Source organism: Drosophila elegans, unplaced genomic scaffold (genome assembly GCF_018152505.1).
Source record: "Drosophila elegans isolate 14027-0461.03 unplaced genomic scaffold, ASM1815250v1 contig_814, whole genome shotgun sequence".
NCBI lineage: Eukaryota > Metazoa > Arthropoda > Insecta > Diptera > Drosophilidae > Drosophila > Drosophila elegans.
In genome coordinates, this window is record NW_024546167.1 from 6,398,987 (window position 1) to 6,423,862 (window position 24,876).

Genomic DNA, 24,876 nt, shown 5'->3' on the forward strand with positions numbered 1-24,876 from the left:
AATGGTTGCTGCCCAAGGGGGAGGATGGCGGAATGGGTCGTGCAACATGTTGTTGCTGTGGCCCTCGCTTTAAAGGGGATTTGGCATTGAATTTAATTCGGGGGATTTACCCATAGAAACGTTTTACCCTGCTAAAGCATATTAATTGAGCGAAGCCGTCAATAATCCACGGATCAAAGATGAGGCTTTTTTGGATTATAATTTGACAATTATATGAATTGTCAATATTGAGCTAAGCCTAATGTGGTGTATAGGTGATTTCGAATTGATTATTATAATAATAATAGTTATAAAAATAAATAATAATAAAATTAATAGTCATAAAATAGATTAATAATAAATAAATAGAGGTTGTTTTTAAAATGACAATAACTTTGAGTTTTTAGAATTTGTTGTACTATTTAAACAATATATGATCAATTTTTAAATGCATAGAAGGGCATAAAATAAAATATAATAATACAATACAATGTCTGAGGACAAGCAAATCAGAAATAAATACAAAAATTGTATTAAATCCAACAGTGATAGTTATCCATCGAGCCTTTGCCCTATCTCGATGAGTATTATTTTCATATTTATAAAGCTTAACATGTCATTTCCCTTTCCACTCTTTTTCAAAATTACCCCACCCAACTCGGCATATTTTCCCACATTTTCCTCGCGCCAGCAGCCTTGAACCCGCACCGCCTTCAGTCCACCGATCGCGCATAGTAGTTCGTCTGTTCTCGTTTTCTTGCAATGAATTTCCATTTCATCTTTATTAGTTTGGCCTCCTTTTGGCGCGGTCGGTCTTTAAACAAGAACTTTGGCACAAATTGCACACGCAGAGCGAAAATTCCGACTTGCCTCGCGATTTACAGAAGGCGAAACAGAAATTTATGCAGTTCGTCCGACCGCTGGTGACCACAAAAATAGGCTGGCCACTTCAAGGCGCTGACTGACTCAGCTCGACTGCTGTCGGACCAATGTTTGTTTAATCTGTCTGCCATGGGATTTTCCTTTATTTCCCCGTCGCTTTTTGGGTCAGTTTTCGGTTCTGCGAAAAAATATAGAATTTATTCTCCGTCTCTGCTAAATTACCTCAGCCGCAGAGCCCACCGAGAAGAAGATGAAATGGTCCGTAAACATTTTTAAGTCTGCGCTGGCCGCGTGGCCGGTGAGTGATTGTTTGCCTTGTGTATCTGCACACGTCAAGCGATAAGCGAAATTAGCTGCAAATCCCGGCCACCAAATAAATGTCAAGATAGCTCGTATAGAGTCGCAAGAAGCCGGAGGAAAAAGAGCCCAGTAAAAAGGGCCAACACGACTGTTCCGAGAGGTATGATAAGCGGAAATAGCAGGCGCAGGCCAATCAACCCTATACAGTGTGTACATAAGGTTGAGATCAGTAAAGAGCGGTTAATCCGAGAGCTTGTCTAGTTTCGCTTGACAAAATAATGTTTTTGTAAATTAATGTGACTGAATTTAGAGACTATAATTGAAAGCTTTAAAGTTATGTTTTACGGACAATATTTCCAGATATAAAATGAATATTTAAATAAAAATATACCATCAACGTACAAATGTTGAACCAGTTTTGAAGAAATTATTTTGGGTTTTGACATGTAATAAGGTTAAAAGGTTTAAGACGCAGACTAAAAACCAAAAATTTAAAAAAAAATAATTTTTATTTAAATTTTATAAAAAAAATACAAAAAATTAATGCAATGTTAGTAAAATTTGCAAGGGAAAGACCTTTAATCTTGTGAATATGTTTGTGAAAATCTACAGCTACGATTCTAAAGTTTTAAAAAATTTTTCAATTAGCAAGAGGAAGCTCTTGCTGAATGAACAAATTAGGCAAATAATAAATGTGCCAAGTTGAGTCGAACACTAAATTAATGCACAATTAATGCCTACGACTAGGACAAGTTAAAAGGTTTATAAACTTAACTTTCAAAATATTTTATTTGTGTGCCGAAAAGGCAACCCACCAAAGCTTGGGTACTTTATGACCTGGCCTCAGCCTTACATCAGTGGCCACCAGAACCATTTATAGAGAGGCCAAATCTGCGACATTTATTGGCAGAGTTGCTTTGGGAACTTATCCGACAAATCGCTGGCCATTTCGTCTTCAGCTTTAGAAGACACATATGTATCTGTAACTGCGAAAGTCGACTAAATAAATAGTTACGAGTGTTGGGGGGAGTAAAAGCGCTATTCGGGAGGCGGCGGGAGGTGGGTTAAGGCACTCTCACAATGTCGCGCACAATTGCCACTAATTTAACGTTGGTTTTTCTTTAATTTTCCCTCTTGGCGGTGAGCTTTCTTATGCTTAAATCTGCCTCCAAAGCTGACACTTTGTGCTGCTACTTACGCACACATTACACTCGCACTTGTGTGCCCGCAGATACAGATGTGGCTGGAATGGGACCACACTTGAGAGCATTACTAATCTGTGTCTTTTTATAAAGCCACGCCAGTGCGAGGTCAGGCCCCAGAAGTCGACAGCAGAAAGCAGCAGCAAAACAGCCACGACAACGACGATGATTCGTCGGCAAAGTATCTCTAATGAGACATAAGCACAGAGCACTTCAGTGCCCAACTAAGTTGGACATCTCTCTCGGATTTTTGTGGCACTCTTCTCCTTACATACATATCATCTTCAGTTGGTTCCTTTGGCTAAGAAAGTGCAGAGTAGATCTCATTTACACTAATATTATAATGTATGAAAAACTATAAGAATAATTCACTTGAGCTTGCTTGATTTTCCAGAGCCGTTAATCTCCCTGACTTAGAAAACTATTGTTTGTTTTATGAAGTGACATAATTTATATTATACCATCCTATTTTAAATATTATCGGAAGTTATCTATTTATTTTAATACATCTTTTTTAATTCTTTAAATGTGTCGAACTTTTAAAATATTTATCTATCAAACTCTTTAAGAATTAATCTTTATTGTAACAAATATGATGTTGAGACTGTTCATTGCCTCATACAATCATAAACAATCAATTGTTTACCTATTTAAAATACAAAGGGCGTAATTATCGTTCTTCAAGGGTATTTTAAGCACCGACTTCTGATTTTTTGTACTCTTCTAGGGCTAATTGTGGACTTTGGTTTAGCTTTGTGGACAATTTATGTAACCAAAATTACTGTGGGCGTGCCAGCGACTCCCCGGAAAGCTTCTTCAGAATATTACCTAAGAATACAACATTTCTCGGGCGGGTGACAGATAGCAGAAATGCGGATCGGGGGAAAATGTGGGAATATGCATTGTAAAGATCTAGAAATCAACGCTGAGGCCCCAGTCGGCGATAAGAATCTCAAGTGCAAAGCAGCCAGCGAAGCGTTCGACAAAACCAAACACAGATACACACGCTCACTGGCGCAGATAGAGATACAAATACAGATAGGGAAAAGTATCTGCCACTGCTGGCTTTACAGCCTCAATAGTTGGCTGCTATTTGAATAAGTATTTTTCATTGAATTTCGTTTCGTTGTGGAAATTTTCAGTGCTCACCGAGTGAGAGAGGGAAAAAAAAACTAGTAATTAAGATGCACGAGGCAAACAGCGGAAGCGAAAAGATGGCGAACCTCTGCTCAAATTGTGGGCGGCTCTGTGGGTGGAGGCGTGGCAGGGGCTGCTGGAAAACTCGACGCGCGTTTCACATGAACAATTCGTGGCAACAATTTATAGAATAAATGAAATGCACTTCATGGCAAACACAAAAATAAAAACGAATAATAGTAAAACCTCTGCCGTCGTTCAAGTCCGTCCCGTAATTAATCTATCTGCGGTTTTTGACGTGCTTTGAATAGTCCCAGCGATTATGGCTCGCTGATCATCATCATCAGCATTAGCATTAGCATCAACATCAAGATTTGAGCTCATCATTGTGTGGGCTTACCACAAAAGGTACAGAGCTTATTAGATGCCACCTTCTTTTGACTTATGACAAAACAACAAAATGTGTATATATGTACATATAAACGACGCGACAGCCGAAAGAATGCAACTTAATTTGTATGCCAAAAAATTATAATAAAAGCAACCAAAACGAAGCAAAACGAAGCAAAACAAAAAGAAGCATAACGAAACGAAAGAAGCATCAAGTCAAACAAAAACTTGAGCACTCAACAAAGGAACAGCAGACAGCGAAATGTCTGCGAGTCTTTCGAATTCTCGTACTCGGACTTCAAATGAAATCAAAAGTGCAAATGACAACAAAAGACAGGAATCGGGGGACTCCAGCTTACGAGCAGGTCGAGATTGAAGAGGATTCCACAGGCGGGGAGTATTGTGGTTAATGAGAGCCAGCCAGCCAGCCAAATCTCAGATACAAGTACAATACCACGGCGAAGAAGAAACAGCAAAGAAATCTTAATTTGTGGTGGGACTGGATGATACTTATTGATTAGCATTTTGCAACATCAAGATATGGATTCGACCAAATTTTACTTCTGTTTCGCCTTTCAGTTTTTGGGTTTCGAAGTTGCTGCAAATACGAAGCATTTAAGTAAAACTACTTTTTTTGGGATTTGAAGCATACAAATTTTCTTAAAAAAAAATTAGGGACCAAGTATTACCCAGTTTGTAAATAATATTTTAAGTTACAGTCACAAATTAAATGAAACTCAATAAAATTTAATTTGAACTTCATAGCTCAATAACAGTGAACTTTAAAAATCCACAGCGCCGAGTATCGAGTTTATTTGTCGGTCGGGAACTACACTAAATAAACAAGCTTTGAGTTTGGCGTCAATAAACCAATTTAATATTGTTCTAAAAGCCTTTTTAAACTGAAAGTTAGTCTTAGAATTCCTTAGAAAAATTTCAGCTGTAATTAGTAATATTTTTTGATTTAATGTAAAATGTCTCTTTAAGAAATGTACATACATAATAGCTTAAATGATTCTAACTAACCCCGTTTTATAGGGTAGCACTCCAAAATGTAAATCATTGTGTTTTGCTGATGAAAAAATCAGCAGCACCAACAAAAAGCCAGCGCCAATAATCAATTGAAGTGTCTGTCTTGGGTTCTTTTTTTTCGGGACGCTGATGGTGGAGGTGGTGGTGGTAATGGTGAGCCGCTGGTGGCTCGGTGGTTCGGTGGTTCGGCTGTTCCTCGGCTTGGTTAGTTACCGCCAGCGGCGACCACATAAAGTGGAAGACAAGTGGCGGCATGGACAAGTGGCATAGAAATTGCGATTGTGTGAGGGTGTGTGCGAGTGTGGGGATTGCACAAGAGCCAAATGAAAAGAACGCAGTGCAAACGCAAGGCACCAAAAAAGCAATAGCAAAAGCAGCAGAAGCAGAACAAGAAGAGGATGGACGGCACAGGCAGAACTCAAGCACGCACTTCAGACGCAAAAGAGACGGACGGAGGCCAAACGGACGGACAGTTAGCCCGGACAGCGGTACGGCAAAAAGTGAATCGACTGACGGGCTTTTTAGCCCTAGCTTCAGATACTCTTTTAGCGAGATAATTTCTAATTAATTTCCAAATACTTGGGTTTACATTTTTGGGATTAAATATAAACTAAAAATTACAAACAATGGAAAAACAAATTTACAACCATTTTATATGAAGTTTTTATTGCAAAGTGTATTTGTATGTACTATATAGTTGATCTTAACCCAATAATTTAATCTCCAATATTTGGATATTATTTAGAACTTTAAAAAGCCTTTTTTTCCTGCAGCTGAAAATAAGAGCTATTTATGTTTTTTAATCAAAAAAATAAGCCATTTAAACATTTTTTACAAAAGAAAATTTTAAATATATTTATATATTTATATAAAAAGCTTCTTAAACACAAAACAAATACCTCTCTGAAAAAGGCTGTTGCTAAGTCTTAACCGCAATTCATGTTACCTTATCAACAAAGGGCATAAAAGAGATATAGACAAGGCACAGGCTATTTTATAGCTGCCTGCTGATGAATGACTTGGGCGGTTGGTGGGGCCATCAGGTGCGGAAATGTCATTTGAGGCATTGGATTCGATGACGATAATGATATTGATGATGATGACGAGCTCTTGTTGTGCACGTTTCTTCGTTCCGGGCTTCAACCATTACACATACGAACTTCCAGCAGTACAGAGTACAGAATACCGAGGTACACAGAACAGAAAAGGAGGAACCTAGTCACCAGTCACCAGTTAGCAGTTCAAGTGTTTTTCCAGAAGCAGAACAATGGAGGTGGAAGAAGAGGCAGCAGCGGCAGTTAATGCAAACAAATTTTGTGTTACGAGTACGGTGAGTTAATGAAATTATGTAATTGAATAGGCGGAATTTCGAGGACAAGGTGAAATAGGCTTTGCAGCCTTATTTATTATGGTATAGTAATAGTTTAAATCAATTAACAATTTATGTATATGGTTGAAAAAATTGGGACTTTTCTTTATTATTAAGTGTTGAACAAAATATATTTTCAATTTTCAATTACATTTGTATTTTAAATAATTTTGTTTATAAAATATATCAGATAACGAAAGTAATATTTATTCAATATAAATTCTATCAGTGCTCATTTCAAAGTCGAATCTCGGAACCCTCAAGAACTGACAAAGATATTTGAGTAATTTACTTCCCCCATCGCAATTAACGCCTTAAAAACATTGCAATGTCAACTCGGAACTTGGATACAATCCATCAAATCGAAAGATTCAATGCGAGCAGAGTGAAGAAATAGTAGCGATCTGCCGGGAAAGCGAGAGGGGAAACAGATAGGTATAAGCGTCCCATAATAGCGCTAATTGTCTGATATTTAAAGTTGATTATTAAGCTGCCACTCAGAGAGCAAATAAAGCGCATTTAACAATAAAACAATTAGCTTTAGTAGTTTTTGTATATCAATAAAACATAACAGCAATTAAAATGTCACTGGCGAAAAATCACTATAGCGACTGCAGTCGGTCGTCCGCTCGCACATAGATACAGATACAGATACATTTGTATCTGGGAAGCGCTTGGCATTGCAAAAAGTTTGTATGTTTGTACGACAACATGTTTGCCTGTACGGGCTTCTGCTTCCAGTTTCGCAGTGGCCGTATTTTTATTTGTACGTATTTAAAGTTGTGTATATTTTAATTTAATTGCCAATGATACGCGTCATTCAAACCTCGAAGCGATACATTACTGATGACGACGACGATTGAGCGTCTGTGATGTTATCTATATACATATGAGTGGAGTTGAAAGCGTTAAGAGTGTGACATAGGGGACATAGACTATGTTAAGTAGATTGGCTTTATTTAAATACAAAGTTTCAAACTAAATGAATTCGATACATAAATAACCAATCACAAGATAAACTTAATGTGAAGCAATTAAAGTCGATCAGTATTTTTGAAGTTAGTCAAAAGCATTTAATAGACCATAAAACCGTCTAAATTTAACGATTTCCGGATGAAATCTTTTATATTTGACAGACTTAAATTTGTTTCCATCAAGAGCATTTGTGATTCGATAACTTACCATATGATTTTCGAAACTTTTTTATTTTATTTGCCATTGCTTGTTTATTTAAAGTTACTTTTGCGCTAAACGATAGCGGACGACCCGATACCATTTGAAACGACACTCATGGGGCCACTTTTGATGGAGTTTCCTTGGCTCAGATGGACTGATGTATGACTTAAAGTTGCATTTCGCTGTTTGCTACGATTGAAATTCAGCTAGCTTTCAATTTAAGGTCCGACAAAAGCGTTCGGCTAATGTGGATTCAAATTCAAGCTTGATAAATTGTTGAACAGCCCATTGAAGCGTGTAATTTTTTCGCATTGTTCCACTTGCCATTAGAAATGAGTTTGGAGGGGATCTATCGCTGCCAACCGATCTATCGCTGGCTATGTTGTCTCTGTGTTCTGGGTGTTAGATTTAATTTATGGCGCAACACAACGCTCCATGCTCTACATATTCCTGCTACCAGTTGGTTAAAGGTGTGCCCCACCGCCGTGCAAAGAGGGTATATAAAATGTTTGGGTCAGAGACAAACATCATCCACATCCACATCCACCCATTCCACGCGGTTCGATGCCGTCCCATCCAATCGCTAATTGTCATCGACACGGGTCTTTGTTGTTCTGCAGCTGACTGAAATGAATGGATGGAAATTGGGGATGGGCCCGGCTGCTTCTGCTGCTGATGCACTGGGAAAAAATTTTACCACTGAGGTTACTCATATGGTAGAAAACTATAAGAATAATATTCATATATGTATTTTTAGAAAAATTCACTTGTAAACACCAAACAAGTTAAAAATAACCTAACAAGTTATAAATTATTAGACAGCATATTTTTTCTGGTGCACTTCTGCTGTTGTTGAAGTTTCTATAGCTGATGATCTCCATTCCATGGCAATTGCCTATCTGCCGAAAATTATCAGTCGGCGACTGAGTGACCTCGCCTCTTCTTTACTTTGGTTCTTCTACTGTTGCGACTGGCTTCGCATTTATTCAATTTATTTCTATTGCCGCCGCACTCATATCGTGCGGTTTCGTGTCGCGTTTCGTGTTGAGTTGAGTTGAGTTGAGCTAAGTCGTCTTCTTTAACATCTCCTTGGTCTTTGGCCACAATTGTCATTGTACTAATTCCATTAAATGATGGCGACTTGCGTGCTTTTGTAATTGAAGTGCTCATAAAAATGGTAGAGGAAGCAGCAAAAGCAGCAATATAAGCAGAGGAAGCAGTACAGTCAAACTTTGATACAAACTGCGTACGTTCGGTCATGCTAAAAAAAAATCACAATAAGTAACCAATTTTTATATTTTTATAATACGTATAAAACGTTTATAAAAAAACATATTACTTTATCTGTGGGGCAAATCAAATTGATGTTAAAAATCGTATCAAGCTGATCTAAAAATATATAAATTGGGTATAAAAAACATAACAATATATATTGATATAAAAATGTTCTTAAACATACCATAATGATATGTGCAGTATTTCAATTTGATATGAGAATATACTACTTTGTTCTGAAAAATTGGTGGGTATATCTTGGTATTTTTTTTTCTCATTGTAAATATAACAATATGTAAAAAAACGTTATATCCATTTCAGAAAACTTAGGTACCAATTGTATATTTGCTCCCGTTACTAAGCAAAGTTGTTTTGTTTGACTTTATTAAATACATCAACTAATGTAAATTTACATACATACTGAAAATATAGCTTAGGCAATCTTCACTGTAAAAGCAGAGAATCAGCAGTGGGACAAAGCATCAGCATACGTAAAGTGAAGCTGACGAAGAAGATTTAAACTTATAGACATAATAAGGGGGAGAATTAGGGTCGGAGGTGTCAGCAGTGAATGTGAATAGTGACTGAAACCGAGACATTGGTCGAAAAAGAGCAGCTCAATGACTGAGCCACGCCTTATTGAGGGCACATATGATGCGTGCTCGAGTGCTCGGTCTGCTCCTCGCATTGAGACATTCGACGCCATCGATGTTGCCGCTGCTGTTGCTGCTGCTGCTGTAGATGTTGCTGCCGCCGCTCTTATCAGTCGTTTGAAATTCCTTCAGGAACGAGGGTAGCTTGGCATTGATACACTGCGAGAACGTGATGCTCTTTATTTAATTACTTACTCAGGCAACCCGAAAATATTATTGTTCTCAACTGGCTATGCTTACAAAATAATATATTTTTAGATTATTTTTATATTTATGATTAGCATCATTAGGAGAGTCGATCTACCCGTCAGTTCGTTTCTACGCAAACTAGTCTCTTGATTTTAAAGTAAGTTTTAAAATAAATAAATGTTTCAAATTCAAGGAAATAGTATGTCTTTTATTAGCCCAATATGGGCGTGATCTTTTTATTTTTTTATTCTGTTAAGATTAAAAAAGGTTATCATAAACTGTTTCTAGTGATTTTTAAAATTAGCGGCTAAAGTATTTAAACACGTATACTTATTTTTGTACGTTTTCGAAAAACTAAATTAATTTACGTAGAGACAACCTGCATTTTTTTGATTACCCTTCAATGGATAAGGGTATTATTTTCGTCTGCTTCTTTTTTTTCATTTTTTAGCTCTTTTCCACTTAGTTTTCTTCCGTCTTGTAACGAATGCTTATCGTGAGGGCAAAATCAAAGCCAAAACGAGGCCGTCGTTGTTACTGCTACAGAATGCAATTTTCTAATATTTTTTTTTTATTTTTCATTCTACTTTTTTGCCATGTGTGTATGTGTGCACTTGTAATCACCATTAAAAGCGCTTGAAAGTTTCTCCTCGCTTCCTTTGAGTTTGCCTCCCCTGACCCTGTACCAGTCACCCACACCCCATCCACACATATTTTCTTATGTAACCCGCTGCAGCTTCCCCACATGCTCCCCTCTAATCGCCAAACTGCTTCTACTCAAGTTCTAATGAATATGTTAAATCTGACCTAATTTACCAGCGAAAAAAATTACAAAATTGTGCGCTTAAATGCATTCGCATAATTAGATGCAGAAGGAGGGGAAGGAGCGTAGAGGGCGTGTCTTCAGTAATGTGTTGCTGTGGAGCGCAAAGTGTGGGGTTAAGGGAAAACGTAATTTTTAGTCGATTTCGTGTCGAAAAGTTTGCAACTCTCATGGAAGAACTATTTTTGCTTTAAGAAACATTTAATGTAATTTTTTGAAAAGAGCATTGGCTGTTGCCAGAGAGAAAAGATGTGCAATAAGGACACAAATTTAGCAACAAAACTAACGACTTCTAGGTGTTATTTAAATAGGCACTTAAGTAAAAGAGTCAAACAAATATACGGTAACCACACAAAATGAAACACAGACTATGTTTTGCAACGTTTTTACCCCAGCTAAAATTCCCAAAGCGGCATTTCAAAAAACAACTCACTTGAAGTCAAGGAAACACAAAAACAATCAAAGAAGAAACCGAATTAAAAAGCAATTCCCAGTATGGAATACTGTAAGAAGTTCCAAACTGTGACCAAGTGTACAGCACTTACAACCTATCAAAAAGCATCCCAACCACCCCATAAAAAGTCTCAATTTTGCGCTCGACCAAACTCTGAAATCAGGCCATATAATAAACACATAAAAGCAAATAAAAATAGTAATAAAAAAACAACAAAAATACGAAATAATTCAAAATGTCCAAAATAAAATGGACAAGCCGCAGCGCAGAGATGAAAACATTGGGCCTTGCCAAAAAATAAAAAAATGGCATTTTGTGCCAAAACAGCAATAAAGTCGAAAAGCAGTTTATCAAATCTCACGTACCGAGGGGTGGTGCTTTTTAGGGGTCGGGGTTGGGCCCTGGAGTGTGTGTGTGGTCTCCCTGTTGCCACAAAACAAACAACCAAAGCTCCTGACGATAACGTATCGTGTGTCGTCGCCAGTTTCCTGACCAAAAAATCAAAGAAATGGAAAACGGCGAATTGTCGAATGCCCTTGGTGGGCCAAATCAATAGCCCATACACACAACTCTATTAATGCAATTCTTAAAGCAGTTAACACAATTTGATAAAGACAATCAATCTTCATAAGCAAGCAAAAAATTAAAACTTATTTTAGTAATAGACAGTTAAATGTGCATATTATTTTAATAAATATTTAATCAATGCCCGTTAAGTATATTTCATCTTCAAATTTATATGCGTAGAAAACAATTTTTAAATTATAAATTTAATTTGGCAGTCTTTTTTGCCATCTTATTGGTGAAGAAACAACTTCAAAATAAAAAACCGTTTACTTCGCAGCTTCACGTTTCCACTCGTTTCAAAATAAATTTACTGTTAACAAACAATTAAAAGAATACTTACAAAGATTCCCCTGGGCGGCACAAACTTCTAGCCAATTTTATGGTGCCATTTGTAATGGTCTTGCAGCATCCCAGTCCCCAGAAACTTTTGCCGCTGTCATCTCGTCAAAAAGGACACGCAAACCGCAAATTGGGGGGAAAGAACCCAACTGAAGCTGTAATGAAAAAAGCGTTAAATGTCTTAATTTTTTCTCTTCTTTTGTGAAAGTTCTCTGCTCAGTGAGGGGAAAACGCATGACAGCCAATTTTCACAAAAGTTTTTTAAGAAACTGGAAACTCTGCGAGGGGTGAGAATAAAAGGCAGAGACCAAGACCAATGAGCCGCACAAATGAGCAATGGGTCAGGCGGCGGACGGACCACTTGTGTGGTCAGCTTTTGGATTGAATTATTGACATTTGTGTCCCACTCCCTTCTCCACCCCAAAAAAATATTCCCCTACTCTAATTTTTGTGGCAACGGTTCCGATTTCTGTGGCTACAGTTGTCGGGTGGAATGGGCTTTGGATTATATAGAGTGCCATGAACATTGGCTATTTGAAGAATTTATGCAATTTGATGTGACTTCTGTTTGCGTTTGTGGTGAATCGGAATTTTTCAATGCCGAAATGAAGTTGGGTAAGAAGCTAAATAAATTTGCATTATTTTATTGCCATAGCAATAAAGATATATCCAACTACAAATCACAATTTTATTGCATATATAAATGAATAATTAACGAAAACTAAACTATATTTATTTTAAAACGTTTTTTTAATTTCCTTTTTTTTTAATTTCAATACATTAATAAGAAACTGCACTGACAATATCAATATTTGCTTAATTACGATAAAATTAGTACTTAAAACTAAGTGTTAATGAATACAAGCAATTATTCATCTTATAAAGCTTGTTTTATACTGGTTATATATATCGATCGTTAGCACTTAAATTTTCGTTATGACTCCAAGCTATAAACGAAGTGGAAATTTGCAGCATCTCTGCATCGTTCAAAATGCGAATTAAATTTGATTATTTTCCATATGATTTTTATTGCCTAACGTACCAATTTTTATTAGTATTTTATTATATTAACTATATCATTAAATTTTATTAAATGCTGTTGAGTGCATTGTATGAAATAAGAACAGCTTAAGAGCTGGGATTAATGTGATATAACCATTTTGCAATGACTAATTTTGGTTTTTGGCTTGCCTTCCGTTTCTCCTGAAACTGTCTGCAATTGTTAACAATTATTTTGCGTGTATATATGTGTTTCGGTGTGTGGCCGGGCTTTTTTGTTATGGCAACAGCTGCTGGGTGCTGCGGCGGCGGCTGTTGCAGTCCGACAATAAATAAACAGCGGGCCACTTGAAATTGGATCGCCAAAAAAGAAAAATAAACATCGAGACAGACGGCAGCCATAAACCCGCACATACAAACACACAAACACACAAAACAAACACTCGCCCAGGGAGTTTTCACTTTTCTGACACTTGACTTGACTTGGCCAGGGTCCGAAGTCAGTTGGCCCTGCCCCCAACTGCCCCTCCGTGCGATGATGTCACAGCAGTGGCCAGGCCATTATAACTCATAAATGAAAAGTGAAAATCGTGCGCAGGCCCTGCCTTCTGCTCGCCGTAGAAAGTTGCGCAAATTCTTTGGCCCTGAGGGATCGGGGCTATGGCTGGGCCGGGGGCCCAAGTTAAATATTTGTCGAATTGTCACGCTTCTTTACATCATCAGCATCTTGGGCCCGATTGTCATCGGAGTCATCATCGCCGGCGCTGTCTTCACCTTCAATTCAGCCGCATCCTGCGTACGTTTTTGAGGACAGCTTGCGATTTGTTTTATTTTACGCATAATTCGGCGGCAAGAAAAGCGGCCATTGCAAGTGAAGTTGTATGCTCTATGATTTAAGCAAATATCAAAAACTTAAAACAAAAATTGATATAGTTCGAGAACACATTTAACTTTTTGTTCTAGTCTTATATTTTTGTATATTCTTTTACAAATCATGTATAGTTTTTATAATTTACAATTAATATGGTTTTCACAATAAAACCAGTCAACATTTTCATCTTTCTCAATTAATATGGAAGTGTAACATAACTTCGTTGACTTTTTGAAACTATTTTTATGGTAGTTTTATAAGCCTTGTATCTATTGACTGCACATTCCGGGACTTACGTGCAGCTTACGCCCCAACGTCGGATTTTATTCCAGAGCTATACCGAATCCGAATCCGAGCTGAAACTGTTCAAACTGTTGCTGCTGGCCTGCGGCAATTATGAAAAGGGAAGGGAGCAGGCTGCGAGTGCGACTGCCGTTGACATTGATAAAATCGTTGGACACGTGCTGCGCCCTGACGACAGATACAGATGCAGACACAATCTCAGATACGGATACCAGAAGGTAGAAGCCGAAAGTTGGTGCAAAGGCAAAAGCTGAGCCGTTACCGCCGCCGGCTCTATATCGTTTACCGAGCGACTTTTGCTTTCATCGCGACGGGCTTCGACTTCTTAGAAAATTGCTTATATTGACCGAATGCCATTCCAACAAACAACTCTAAGCTGTCTGCATTTGCTTAGCATAAATTTTCAAGCTTCTATGCAATTTTTGCTCACAACATTCACATTTCAGTTGCTGTGCTGAAATTTATGTCGCAAGAGTTCTTACTTGGTCAGAAAGCAAAATATTATTTGGGATTAAAGAGAAGGTTAAATAGATACTTTTTGATTTTAAGATGTATGTCATGATAGGCCATTAAATGATTTTCAATTTAAGTTCTTAATATAAAATGTTTGACTGCTATGTCGTCGAATATTTTAAAGTGGTATTTATAAATTTATATATATATATATATATATAAAGCATATTTAAGTTCACATCAAGTATTTGGCAGAAAACGAACCCATAAACCCACCTAGTTGTTAACGTCTCCCCTTTTTCGTTTGTTTGGCTTTGGATTTTCGGGTGGATGTTTGTTGCCGCTGTGAACCGGTAGACGTCATTTAAATAAACAATGTGCACTGGTTCAAATTTATGCGCATATCAAGCTGACAAGGTTATGAAAATGCTAACACAGCCTGCGACTGCCAGACAGCCTGGGTCCCGGCTCCGTTCCTCCCCGTCCTGTTACTATTTCCCCCAGGCTGCCAGGCTCCAATCCTTCAGCTGCTCACAAGTAACCGGTGTTGTAGGCATGGCTGGGCTTAAGTCTGTATCTGTCTCTACCCTTCTTTTGAGTCCCGGCGCACCTATGATTCATATCTGCTATCTTGGGTTCCGTCCCCAGTTGGATGAATAACTTTTTGGGGGAGCGGAAGGTGAGTTGGTATAATTGAAATGTAAATTCACGAGTGGAGTTTTCAAATTGAGTCAGAAGAGGTGGCTTAACTTAAATAAATATTTTGTTTTCCAGCAAACAAAATAAACTAGAACTGACATAATATTTTAAGGTGGAAAAACAAAACCAGGTAAATATGGGACTTGATGGTGAGAGAAGTCATTGATGGATAACTTTCTTTTCTTTCAGCTGATTATGGTTGCTTAATTTATTGGGCTTACCACTCTAACACTTAAGAAAACTATTCAAAATAATGTTAGTAGTTGAACACTATTAATGTATTTTTTTTGCTTTGAATATTCGAGAGTAATCTTCTTATTTGTTATGGTGTTTACTTTATTTATAAATATTTCTTAAAAATTAAGTTCATCCATTCATTCCATTGCAGACACAGTTTTATCATCAGCTGCATTTGGCCATAAAGCACGCAACCAGTCCCCAACCAAACCCCTCTATCTGCACACAAAGCAACTCATTTCTCTTAAGCATATGCAAAATATATATTTAACATATTTTTTGCTGGCATTTTAATTTTTCTGGTTTTTAGGTTGAATAGTACATCTTTATGGCGGCCATTTGGTTACACATTTGGTTACTCTCACAAAACGTGACTTTGCCTGCATTTTTGCGCCACTTGCGGGTGGATATTCCCCAGCAGCACCACCCCTCTAAGCAGACACACTTGTGTAAGACCCACTTTGGCGGTTTCATAATCAACACATCCAAGTGCCGACGACTACGACGACGGCCATTTTCCGGCCACCATCGGCAAATGCCCAGCAGAAGTGCCAGCCACCACCCACCTCGGCATCACCCACAGAGGCGGTCGCCGGGAAAACTCTTAGGAAAACTCTCCCCGGGGCTCTCCCTTCCACCATTTTATTCCCGCAGTCGGCCTGCATAAAACGCTGCTTATTAAATTTCGCTCAATTTTAATAAGCAACTTTTTTGTGCGCACATTCCCAAGAAACAAAGTGAAAAATGCTGCAATTATGAGTTTTCCTCTTCAACAAAAAAATTGTATAAAAAAAAGGCAAAAGTTTTCAAAAATCACCGAACGGAGATACACTTCTGTTTTAAAATTTTCCACATGTACCTGTTTATTTTTGATATATATTTTTTGCAACATTTTTTTATATATATATTAACATATCTAATAGTTTAATATAAAACAATTTATAAAACCTGTAAAATCTTATACTTAAGCAAATTTAGAAAAAAAAATCAATTATTTATTAATTCAAATGAATAGTATTTATTATAAAATAAAAAAATAGGTACTAATGCAGGATTGTTAAATATTTATTTATGACATTGTTAAAGACAACATGACAATTACTTGTGGTTTTAATGACACATAATTTGCAGAATTATAAACTTATTTAATATATATTCCTTGCCTATCCTCCTTGAAAATGGCAAGCCGATCGGTTTAGCGATCTCGCCCCTTTCTAACCCCAAATAAGAGGAAGTGTATTTAGGCGCACAGTACAAAAAGCAACAACGGCAGCTGGCTGCTTGGACTATGAAGACTTTTAATGAATTTTTCACGCGCGTTTTGCAAATGAAACTCATTTTGCAGGGGCACGTTCTCCCCTCTCATATTTTGCGGGGAGCGTTTTAGGCAGATTTGCTAGCATGAAAGCGAAAACTAGCAAAACTAAAATGTTATTACGCATACGGTCTGTTGGCCATCGGATGGTCCTAAATTTGGGTCAATTTTAGTTACTTTTTTTTCGAACACAAAAAACATTCAAGCGCAAGTGTTATTTCCATCGATTTTTAAGGAGACTATGAGTTCAACGACTGCAAAATGTTTAAACAAAAGCTGAAGAAGCAACAAGCTTTTCTCTAGTTTTTGCAAGCGAAATGAAAGAAATGAGTTCACCTGTACGTTTGTTTATTTAAATTGTAAGATATTGTTGTTTTTATTTTCCTTTCTTTTTTGCTTTGTTGGCCAACAAATAAAACAGAAATGAGCTGGGTTTTGTGGCCTAATTAGTTTCACCTGTGTCAATGTGCAAACAAAGCCGCAAAAGTATATAGAATGTATGCCAGGAGCTTTTGTTGATGCTGCTGATGAAGAAGACAACAACGGACACATATACAAATACATACGGATTAATATTAACCCTTTCGACCCCAACTTTTTCCCTGTCGAAAAAAAAATATTTTTTTTTTGTATTCTGTTTGTATTGGGCCAAGCAGTATTTGAGTAAAGTTTGAACTCCCCACCCCCACTAGTTTGGGCGCTACCGGATGTTGCTTGTGGGCAACGTTGGGCCATAGTGTATATTAAAGAATACATTTTTAGTTGATGGTTATTTTTGTTTATTTTCAATTTTTAAGTATGGTAAGACATAAAACAGTTTTTATTGTTGTTACAGCATAGGTGTACTTTACATTTAATACATTTTGACATTGGGGTTCCTGTCTTACACAGTCTGCAACGCCCTTTTTCAGTAAATACCACCCAATGTTCCATGCAATCGTAACGCATAGAATTTGTAGGATTTGGCTGAAACTTGTATTTTTGGATTGATTGGAAGACACACTGCTAGTTGGAGAACCCAAAGATATTATTGAGTTTTCTCTTTGCATATTTGATGGCCGACCCCTCTTTTTTTCAAATGAAGTAGAGTAAGTACATTGTAGCAGCTCATGAGCAACTTCCATTTGAAATTTGATGAGCGGTATATACTTTTGATTTGGGTTTAGAAAATGAAAATTTTTTCTATACAGCAGCCATGCATTTGTCATTGATGTTCCCAAGCACCAATAAAAAATTCTAATGTACCACTTTCTTGAACGGTGGTTTATTTTATATAGCTCCATAAGCATGTCCGCTAAGTCTACTCCTCCCATACCCTTGTTATAAGAGCCTACGATAGCAGGCCTTACAACATCAATGTAAACTTTTTCTTTAGGACTCCATCGTTTGCACATTCCAACTGGCTGATGGTCTTCATACGAAGATAGTAGTTGAACCGACTTATTATCAAACCATTTGACGCATATCAGATTATTGTTTACTTCATATTTTGTATCAAATGATCCTCTTCCACGTTTTTTCAATTCTGCATCTGAAAGAAGTCTACAGCTGCTTATGCGGTTTTTGCGGATAGTTCCGGTTGCAAATATGCCATTTTCCTTCAATGCAACCAAGAGACTAACTGACGTAAACCAATTGTCAAAATACAGCTTGAAAGGTTTGCCTTTGGGAAGACCTTTTGATAAGTATAATACCACATCTGAAGATATTCCCAATCCAAAGTTTGGGCAAGTGCCTTCGCCAACATACAGTGTGAAGTCATAAACTAATCCAGATGTTCCAGCGCGCGTAAACATTTTTAAACCCCATTTGTGAGGCTTAGCTGGGTTGTATTGCTTATAAGACGATTGGCCTGACAAAAAATTAAAATTGAATTAAAATTAAAATTAAATTTTAATAAAATTTAAATCTGAATACCTTTGTACGCAATGATTTGCTCATCAACGCTTTGATGTTCTTCTTGGGGTAGTTTACCAAAACTTTTTTTGAGAATGTCAAGTAAAGGGCGTATTTTGTACAGTTTATCATAGTTCAAATCACCTTTTTTTAGTTGTTTTGTATTATCGTTGAAATGTAAACATTGTTTGATTTTTTCAAACTTTCCTCGTGGCATTGCATCCGATATAGCAGAAAGCTTGTATTCTTTTGACCAAGCCATTTTAAATTGAGGTACTTTTATGACACCCAAGTACAATAAAATTCCGATATACCTTTTTATTTGATCTCCAGTACATTGCAGCTCTATGCCGTGCTCTTGCAACCCATACAAATTAGTTTGATTTGTAATTAAATCAATAACATTATTGTCAAAAAAGCTGCAGAAATACTCTACAGGGGTCTTCACTTCATCGATTTGGCGATTACTATCTTCTTCCCAAATACACCCTGGAGCTTGAAATGGCCTATTTCTCCACTTAAGTGTTTTGGGATCAACTTTTTCAAAGCAATTATCAGCCACAACACTATTTTCTTGAATGCTTTTTTCATCAATCAAATTTTCAATATGCTCAAATTCTATTGATTCTCCCCTTTCCAATATACTTTTTAAATTATTCTCCAACATTCCAGAGATGTCTTCCATTTCATCACCACTTTCTTCGTCACTGGAGACATCCCAATCGAAGTTGACAATTCTCTCAATATCATCATTTGATAAACCTTTTTCTTTTGGTCTCATATTTTGGTGGTGCAATGGCCCAAGGTTGCTCACAAGCAACTTTATTACTTTGAAAATTCCTCAGCTGTTTTTTAATAGAAATCAATTAGATTGAACTACAACATGCATTAAAGAATTCATTTATTAACAAATTTCACTCACATTCTTCAACTTTTAATGCGTAATTAAAAAGTAAATCACTTTCTTTTCAATATACCTCACAATACAACAATCACTTTTTACGCGAGGCACGTCCAGCACATTCCAAATAATTTCGTCAAATGATGCGCAAACTAGAATTTTTTTGCTTACATTCTAAGTATACACATCAAAGCACCGTTATCTCGAAGAATAAGCAGACAAAAACAAAAGCACCGACTACCGATAGCCGTTAAACTTTTGAAATTGCTCACAGGCAACTTCGGGGTCGAATGGGTTAAAAGGGAGCCAGACGAGACTGCATCCAAAACAATGCCAACATTTAATGAAAATCCAACCAGGGCCAAAGCTTTGGTTAGGTTTTCTAGAGAAGATTAACTTTAAAAATAACTTAACTTTGGCCATTTTGAACAAGCACATTAAAACCTTACGTGTAGGATTAAATGAACAAATTGAATGCATTAGCATTTTAAAAAAGGAAATCTAATGTTAAGAATAGTAATGAATAATAAAATCCAAAGTATGGTCGTATTCATTAACCAAGCAATAATGGCACTTTATCATGAACTATGAAATCGAAAATTCAGGAAAAACTTTACATAACATTACAATTTTACAACAATTTATTTGTCTTTCTTTTGAACATTTACATAAATATATAATAGAATTTAAGATTTTCATGACAGACTGGAAAATTAAAAATGAAATTTCAAAAATCCATTTTTTTGTAAAAATTATATTTCGGTTAAGACCAAATTTTTTTAATGAGAATTAGTTAGATTGGTAGATTCATGATTTAACCTTAAGCGGAAACAATAAAAAGTAAGTTATTTTTATCTACTATTCTTGGCCGCGAGTGTGGGTTTTAGAATTATGAATGGGTGGGTTTTAGGTGATTCATAAAAAGGTCAAGCAAGCCATACATATGACTATTTTGTTGCTGATAAGCAAGACCGTTCGTGACTATGAATGTGATGGAAAACAAAGAACACACTCAGTTAATGATGTTATTACTAAACAACTTAATTTTATCTTTTTATTAGTAATTCCTTAAACTATGGTAAGTTATTTTTAACACAAAACTTTAATCAGATGACTTTTGCTTTAACTTTTGTTTTGAGTAAGTATATAAAATATATTATTTTTGGCTCCGAGTATTTTAGATTAACCGTCCCCAAGAAAACCCCAATCTGAATCATCAAGTGTATCCCCATCGGCTATCAAAACCGAACTCTTAGGTCTTTTGCGAATGCGAAGCACATAGCCGGGAATTACATACACTTAAATCGGTTTTATTGTCACTTCCGAGAAGTGTTTACCACCAAGTCTGGCTCAATATAGATGGGTTTTGGTCACTGCCGCCATAACTGCCGTCGATTTCTTAGAATCTACTAGCAAAATAAAAGTTTAAGCCACACACGTAAAACCAAACAAATTCCGAGTCAAGAAAACAAGAACCTGCAATCCCGCTCGACTCATAAATAAATAAATAAATAACTGAGGGAAATAGACAAACAAAGACCCGAGAAGTACCCAAGAATACTCAGCAAGGTAAAAAAATGTAAATTATTGAACGAATTAATTCAAAGTTCAAGTCACACGTTTTATGTGCGAAAAAGACAAACGCAAATAACAAACCAAAATAAACAACAAGAAGGCAAACGAAAGCAAAAGTTTCAGAGGGGTGACAGCGCGAGGAGAACCAGACTAGAATAAATTTTTAATTTCAATTTCAGTACTAACAACGCAGACTTCGATGTGGATACCTTGAGCATAAACTTTCTATGGCTCTACAATAGTATTGAATCTGGTTCTGGTGCGGTATGATTGGCATTTGTGATTACACTTTAAGAAAATAAAATTAAAATTATTGATGTATGCCATATAAAAATCATTTAAGTTGTAAATTAATTTTTGCTTTGACCTAAACAAAGAAATTTTTTTTGGATTTGAAAAATTCTTTTGAAAATGAAGTTGTTTGACAGTTTTAAATAAAATAATATATTTTTTTACCGTGTTCTATATACGTATCACCAGGGCAGTCTGCTAATTGCGTAGGCGCTGTCCCGCATGACCAACTAGATTTTTTCTGGTGGCATTTGAAGCGGGGAGGCGGGGGACAGAGGTGGGTTATGGGGTCTAGGTGGGTCTAGTCTCGCCTGAGTTGTAGGTGAAGGTCACCGGCCCGTTGTTTTGTTTGCATGTTTTTTCCATTTTAGATGGTATTTCGTTTGGTATTTTCTTTTTACATCAAAATTGTGTGTTTTATGTCTATTTTTTAACCAGATTACATTATTTATTTACACAGTTACTTATCGGTTCTTTTAATTCATATCTTGTATGTTTTCCTTGGGGTTCTCGTTGCGGTTCTTGAATTTCAGCATTGGACACTCTGAGGACCAATTTTATTGTGAGTTGTACACCCAGGGGAGGGATATTTTTTTTTAATTGTTATGTTTGACCTTATCTAACGGCAAACGGCATCGTTTAACATCCATTTATTTGTTTTTTATAATCTTCAATATTGTAATTTATATAATAAATAAATTATGTATGTACCAAATCTTGATATAATCGAATAAAATTTGTAAACTTAAACCGGAAGCCGCCTGTTTGTTCACGTCTTTTATTCTCTATGAAAACATGCTAAACATTTTGAACGTGGTATATCTCACCTTGTTGTAATAGTTCAAAAAATTACGTATACGCCGCACGGTGCGTGTCTTGTGAAGATTGACGTTGAAGAGAAAATTGCGGAGCTAGAAAGAGAGACGAAGAGAGTCGAACATCGGAAATTCAATAGAAGAAACGACAACTGCAAATTGTATGGCATTAAGAGAGACGGTTGCCATAGCTAAGTGCTTTTAATGTTTATTAATTATGCAATTAAATTTTGCTGGCCATTTAATTGTTTAATAGTCATAAGTATACAATATACTTAAAGTTTATTTAAAGAGAGTGAGCGAGACACATTTGGCCGGCCAGCTTCTGCGGTTTTTTTCTGATGTTGGATACTTGTAATGACGCGACTAATGCGCATTTAATTTGACACATTTGACTTGGCTTTTCGACTTTTCGGAGACGCAAGCTCGTGCCTAATGGGCCAGTCTTTTACAGCTCTTAGCCAAGCGAAATTATGTCAGCTAATTATTTAGTTAACATCGTTATGAGCCAGATGCCGACAAACAATTGTGAGCAATTTTTCTATTCATTGAGTGGAAATTGTTTTTGTACAGCGTTTTGTTAGGTGCTGGCGCTGGCATATAATTTTCAAGACCCTGAGACCGAGCCAAGGTCAGAGTATTTAGCATTAGTTAGATGGGACTGTCTTTTTTTGTGCACTTTTGGGAGTCACGAAGCGGCACGGAAGACGTCACCACAGCCGGCTCACAATGAGCAAACAGAACTCTTCTTCAGTTTGCTTTCATTTCCAGATACGTAGAAACATACTCTTGTATATCCACATAAGTCTCCGCTCCCTCGAAGGCCAAATAAATTATGATAATCATAAGAATTACTTCGGTTTCCCTCCAACCTTCCTCAGAAAATTCCTCTGCCTCTTAGCCACATTTACGTCTTTTCATGTTATGTAATAAAACTGAAAAAAGGAACTGACACAAAAGAAGGGGGCGAATACATAAATGTATGTGCGAAATTTCAGCAAAATTGAATCGAAACAGCAGCTTGACATGTTTTACGATTTCTTTACGTGCTTTACTTTAAAAATTCTTCAACTCATTTTCTTCGCGGTCTGCTATTTAATTCTGCAATGGATTCTTTATAAAAGCACATACACACAATGCCTTTTTCCTGCCTTTGATTGGCTTTAAAATTAATGAATGTTTCTTTTGGCTGCTGGGAAAGCAAATCGTTTGAGCAACGAAAATGCATTTTGATGGGCATTAAAGCTTTCAAATTGCGCTTATCGATAAGCTCTTTTGTGCTGCCAATGGGATTATTTATGGACTCTCGTTGAAAGATTTTTTCAATGGGGGTGGATTTGAACTTTAAAATATATGTATGAAATGGAATGTGGGTAACGATCTACTCTGTTGTAAAATAAATGATGGAGAAACAATGTCGGAAATAAAACGAAATCGTTGAGCTGCGGAAAAAATAAGCAAATAAAGTTAACTTTTTTGTTAAACCATATTTGAATGATTCATACAATTAGAAGGACATTTAGGGGACAAATTCAGAAATACCAAATCCCTTTCTATATTTCTTAAAGTTTGATTTATACCTTTAAAATTCGCCCATTGCATTGCTCCCCATATTTTGGTATTCAACACCCGATGATACCTTCTTGTGATTAATGGTCCCGATAAGCTCAGATGATAAATATATAATTATTTTATTATCTGCATGACATGACCAAACAATTTCATTGTCACAGTATTTTATTTCGCCTGATTCATTGTTGTTATTACAATCGACCAAATTTGTGGAAGCCATTCGATTCCAATCGTTTTCGTATCGACTTAAAATTCAATGCATTCTGCATGCGCCATCAGCCACGCCCACACTCAACGGATCCATCCGCCCCAAAAATGGTTTCGCCAAATCGTTTTTGGGCGATTTCCGTGGATTTTTATATTCAAAAGCCATCGATGAACTGCAGCTTTTGTGTCATGTACAACATGCTGAAGTCACTGGCGTTGATAATGATGATGTTATCGATGACGATGATGATATTGACGACGATTGTTTGTCTGACTTCTGAGCTTTAAATTTATTAAATTCATCAGCACTGACAGTTGACAAAACAAATCGCCGCCTCAAAGCAGCAGCGGCAAACAAATTGCTGCCCAAAAATGTGACAAAGTCTGATCTAAAATAAAATATGGGAATAAGAAGACATGTCTTTGGAGTGTACATTGAATGATGAAGTGGGTCTTTGTTATTTTGATACCCTATAAGGAACATGGCGATATTGATCGGTATAAGCATATAAAAAATCGAATGATTTTTTAATATAATAATTTGAGAAGCCCTTGTTCGCAGTCAGGAGAGTACAAAATGTTAAACACATAACAGATACATTTAAAGCAATATATTATAAATAAATTTCACCGTTTTAGAATGATTATTTAATTCTATATACTTAGGTAAATATTTCTATACAATACAGATAAAGCTTAAAATTTTTTCAAAGAAATTTATGTAAATAAAATTTTTTGTTTTCTAATACAAAAATTATATTAATTAATATGTAGTCTTACAGGAATCTTTTCGGAAAACATAAAACTTATTAAACATATAAGATTGTTTTAAAATAATAATACTTCCTTCTTGTTTTTAAATAAATTTAAAAAAAAAAGCTGTAAATATGAAAATCCTATATATTTAAAAAGAAAGATACTTAAAAAATGAATGTTTTGCTAGAGTGTTTAAAGCCTGGCTTTCCCCCAAAATTA

At 36.3% G+C, this 24,876-nt stretch overlaps 1 protein-coding gene across 1 annotated transcript; it reads right to left on the bottom strand.

The window, feature by feature from the left end:
- Positions 1-9,359: 9,359 nt before the first annotated feature.
- LOC121467883 (piggyBac transposable element-derived protein 3-like) lies at positions 9,360-19,734 on the bottom strand. The gene is made up of 4 exons (XM_041710548.1): positions 19,463-19,734; positions 18,562-19,385; positions 17,532-18,496; positions 9,360-9,554 (listed from the first exon to the last, which is right to left on the bottom strand). Exons 2-4 carry the CDS (start codon positions 19,319-19,321, stop codon positions 9,360-9,362), a joined length of 1,920 nt encoding a protein of 639 aa, XP_041566482.1. The 5' UTR covers positions 19,322-19,385; positions 19,463-19,734.
- Positions 19,735-24,876: the final 5,142 nt, after the last annotated feature.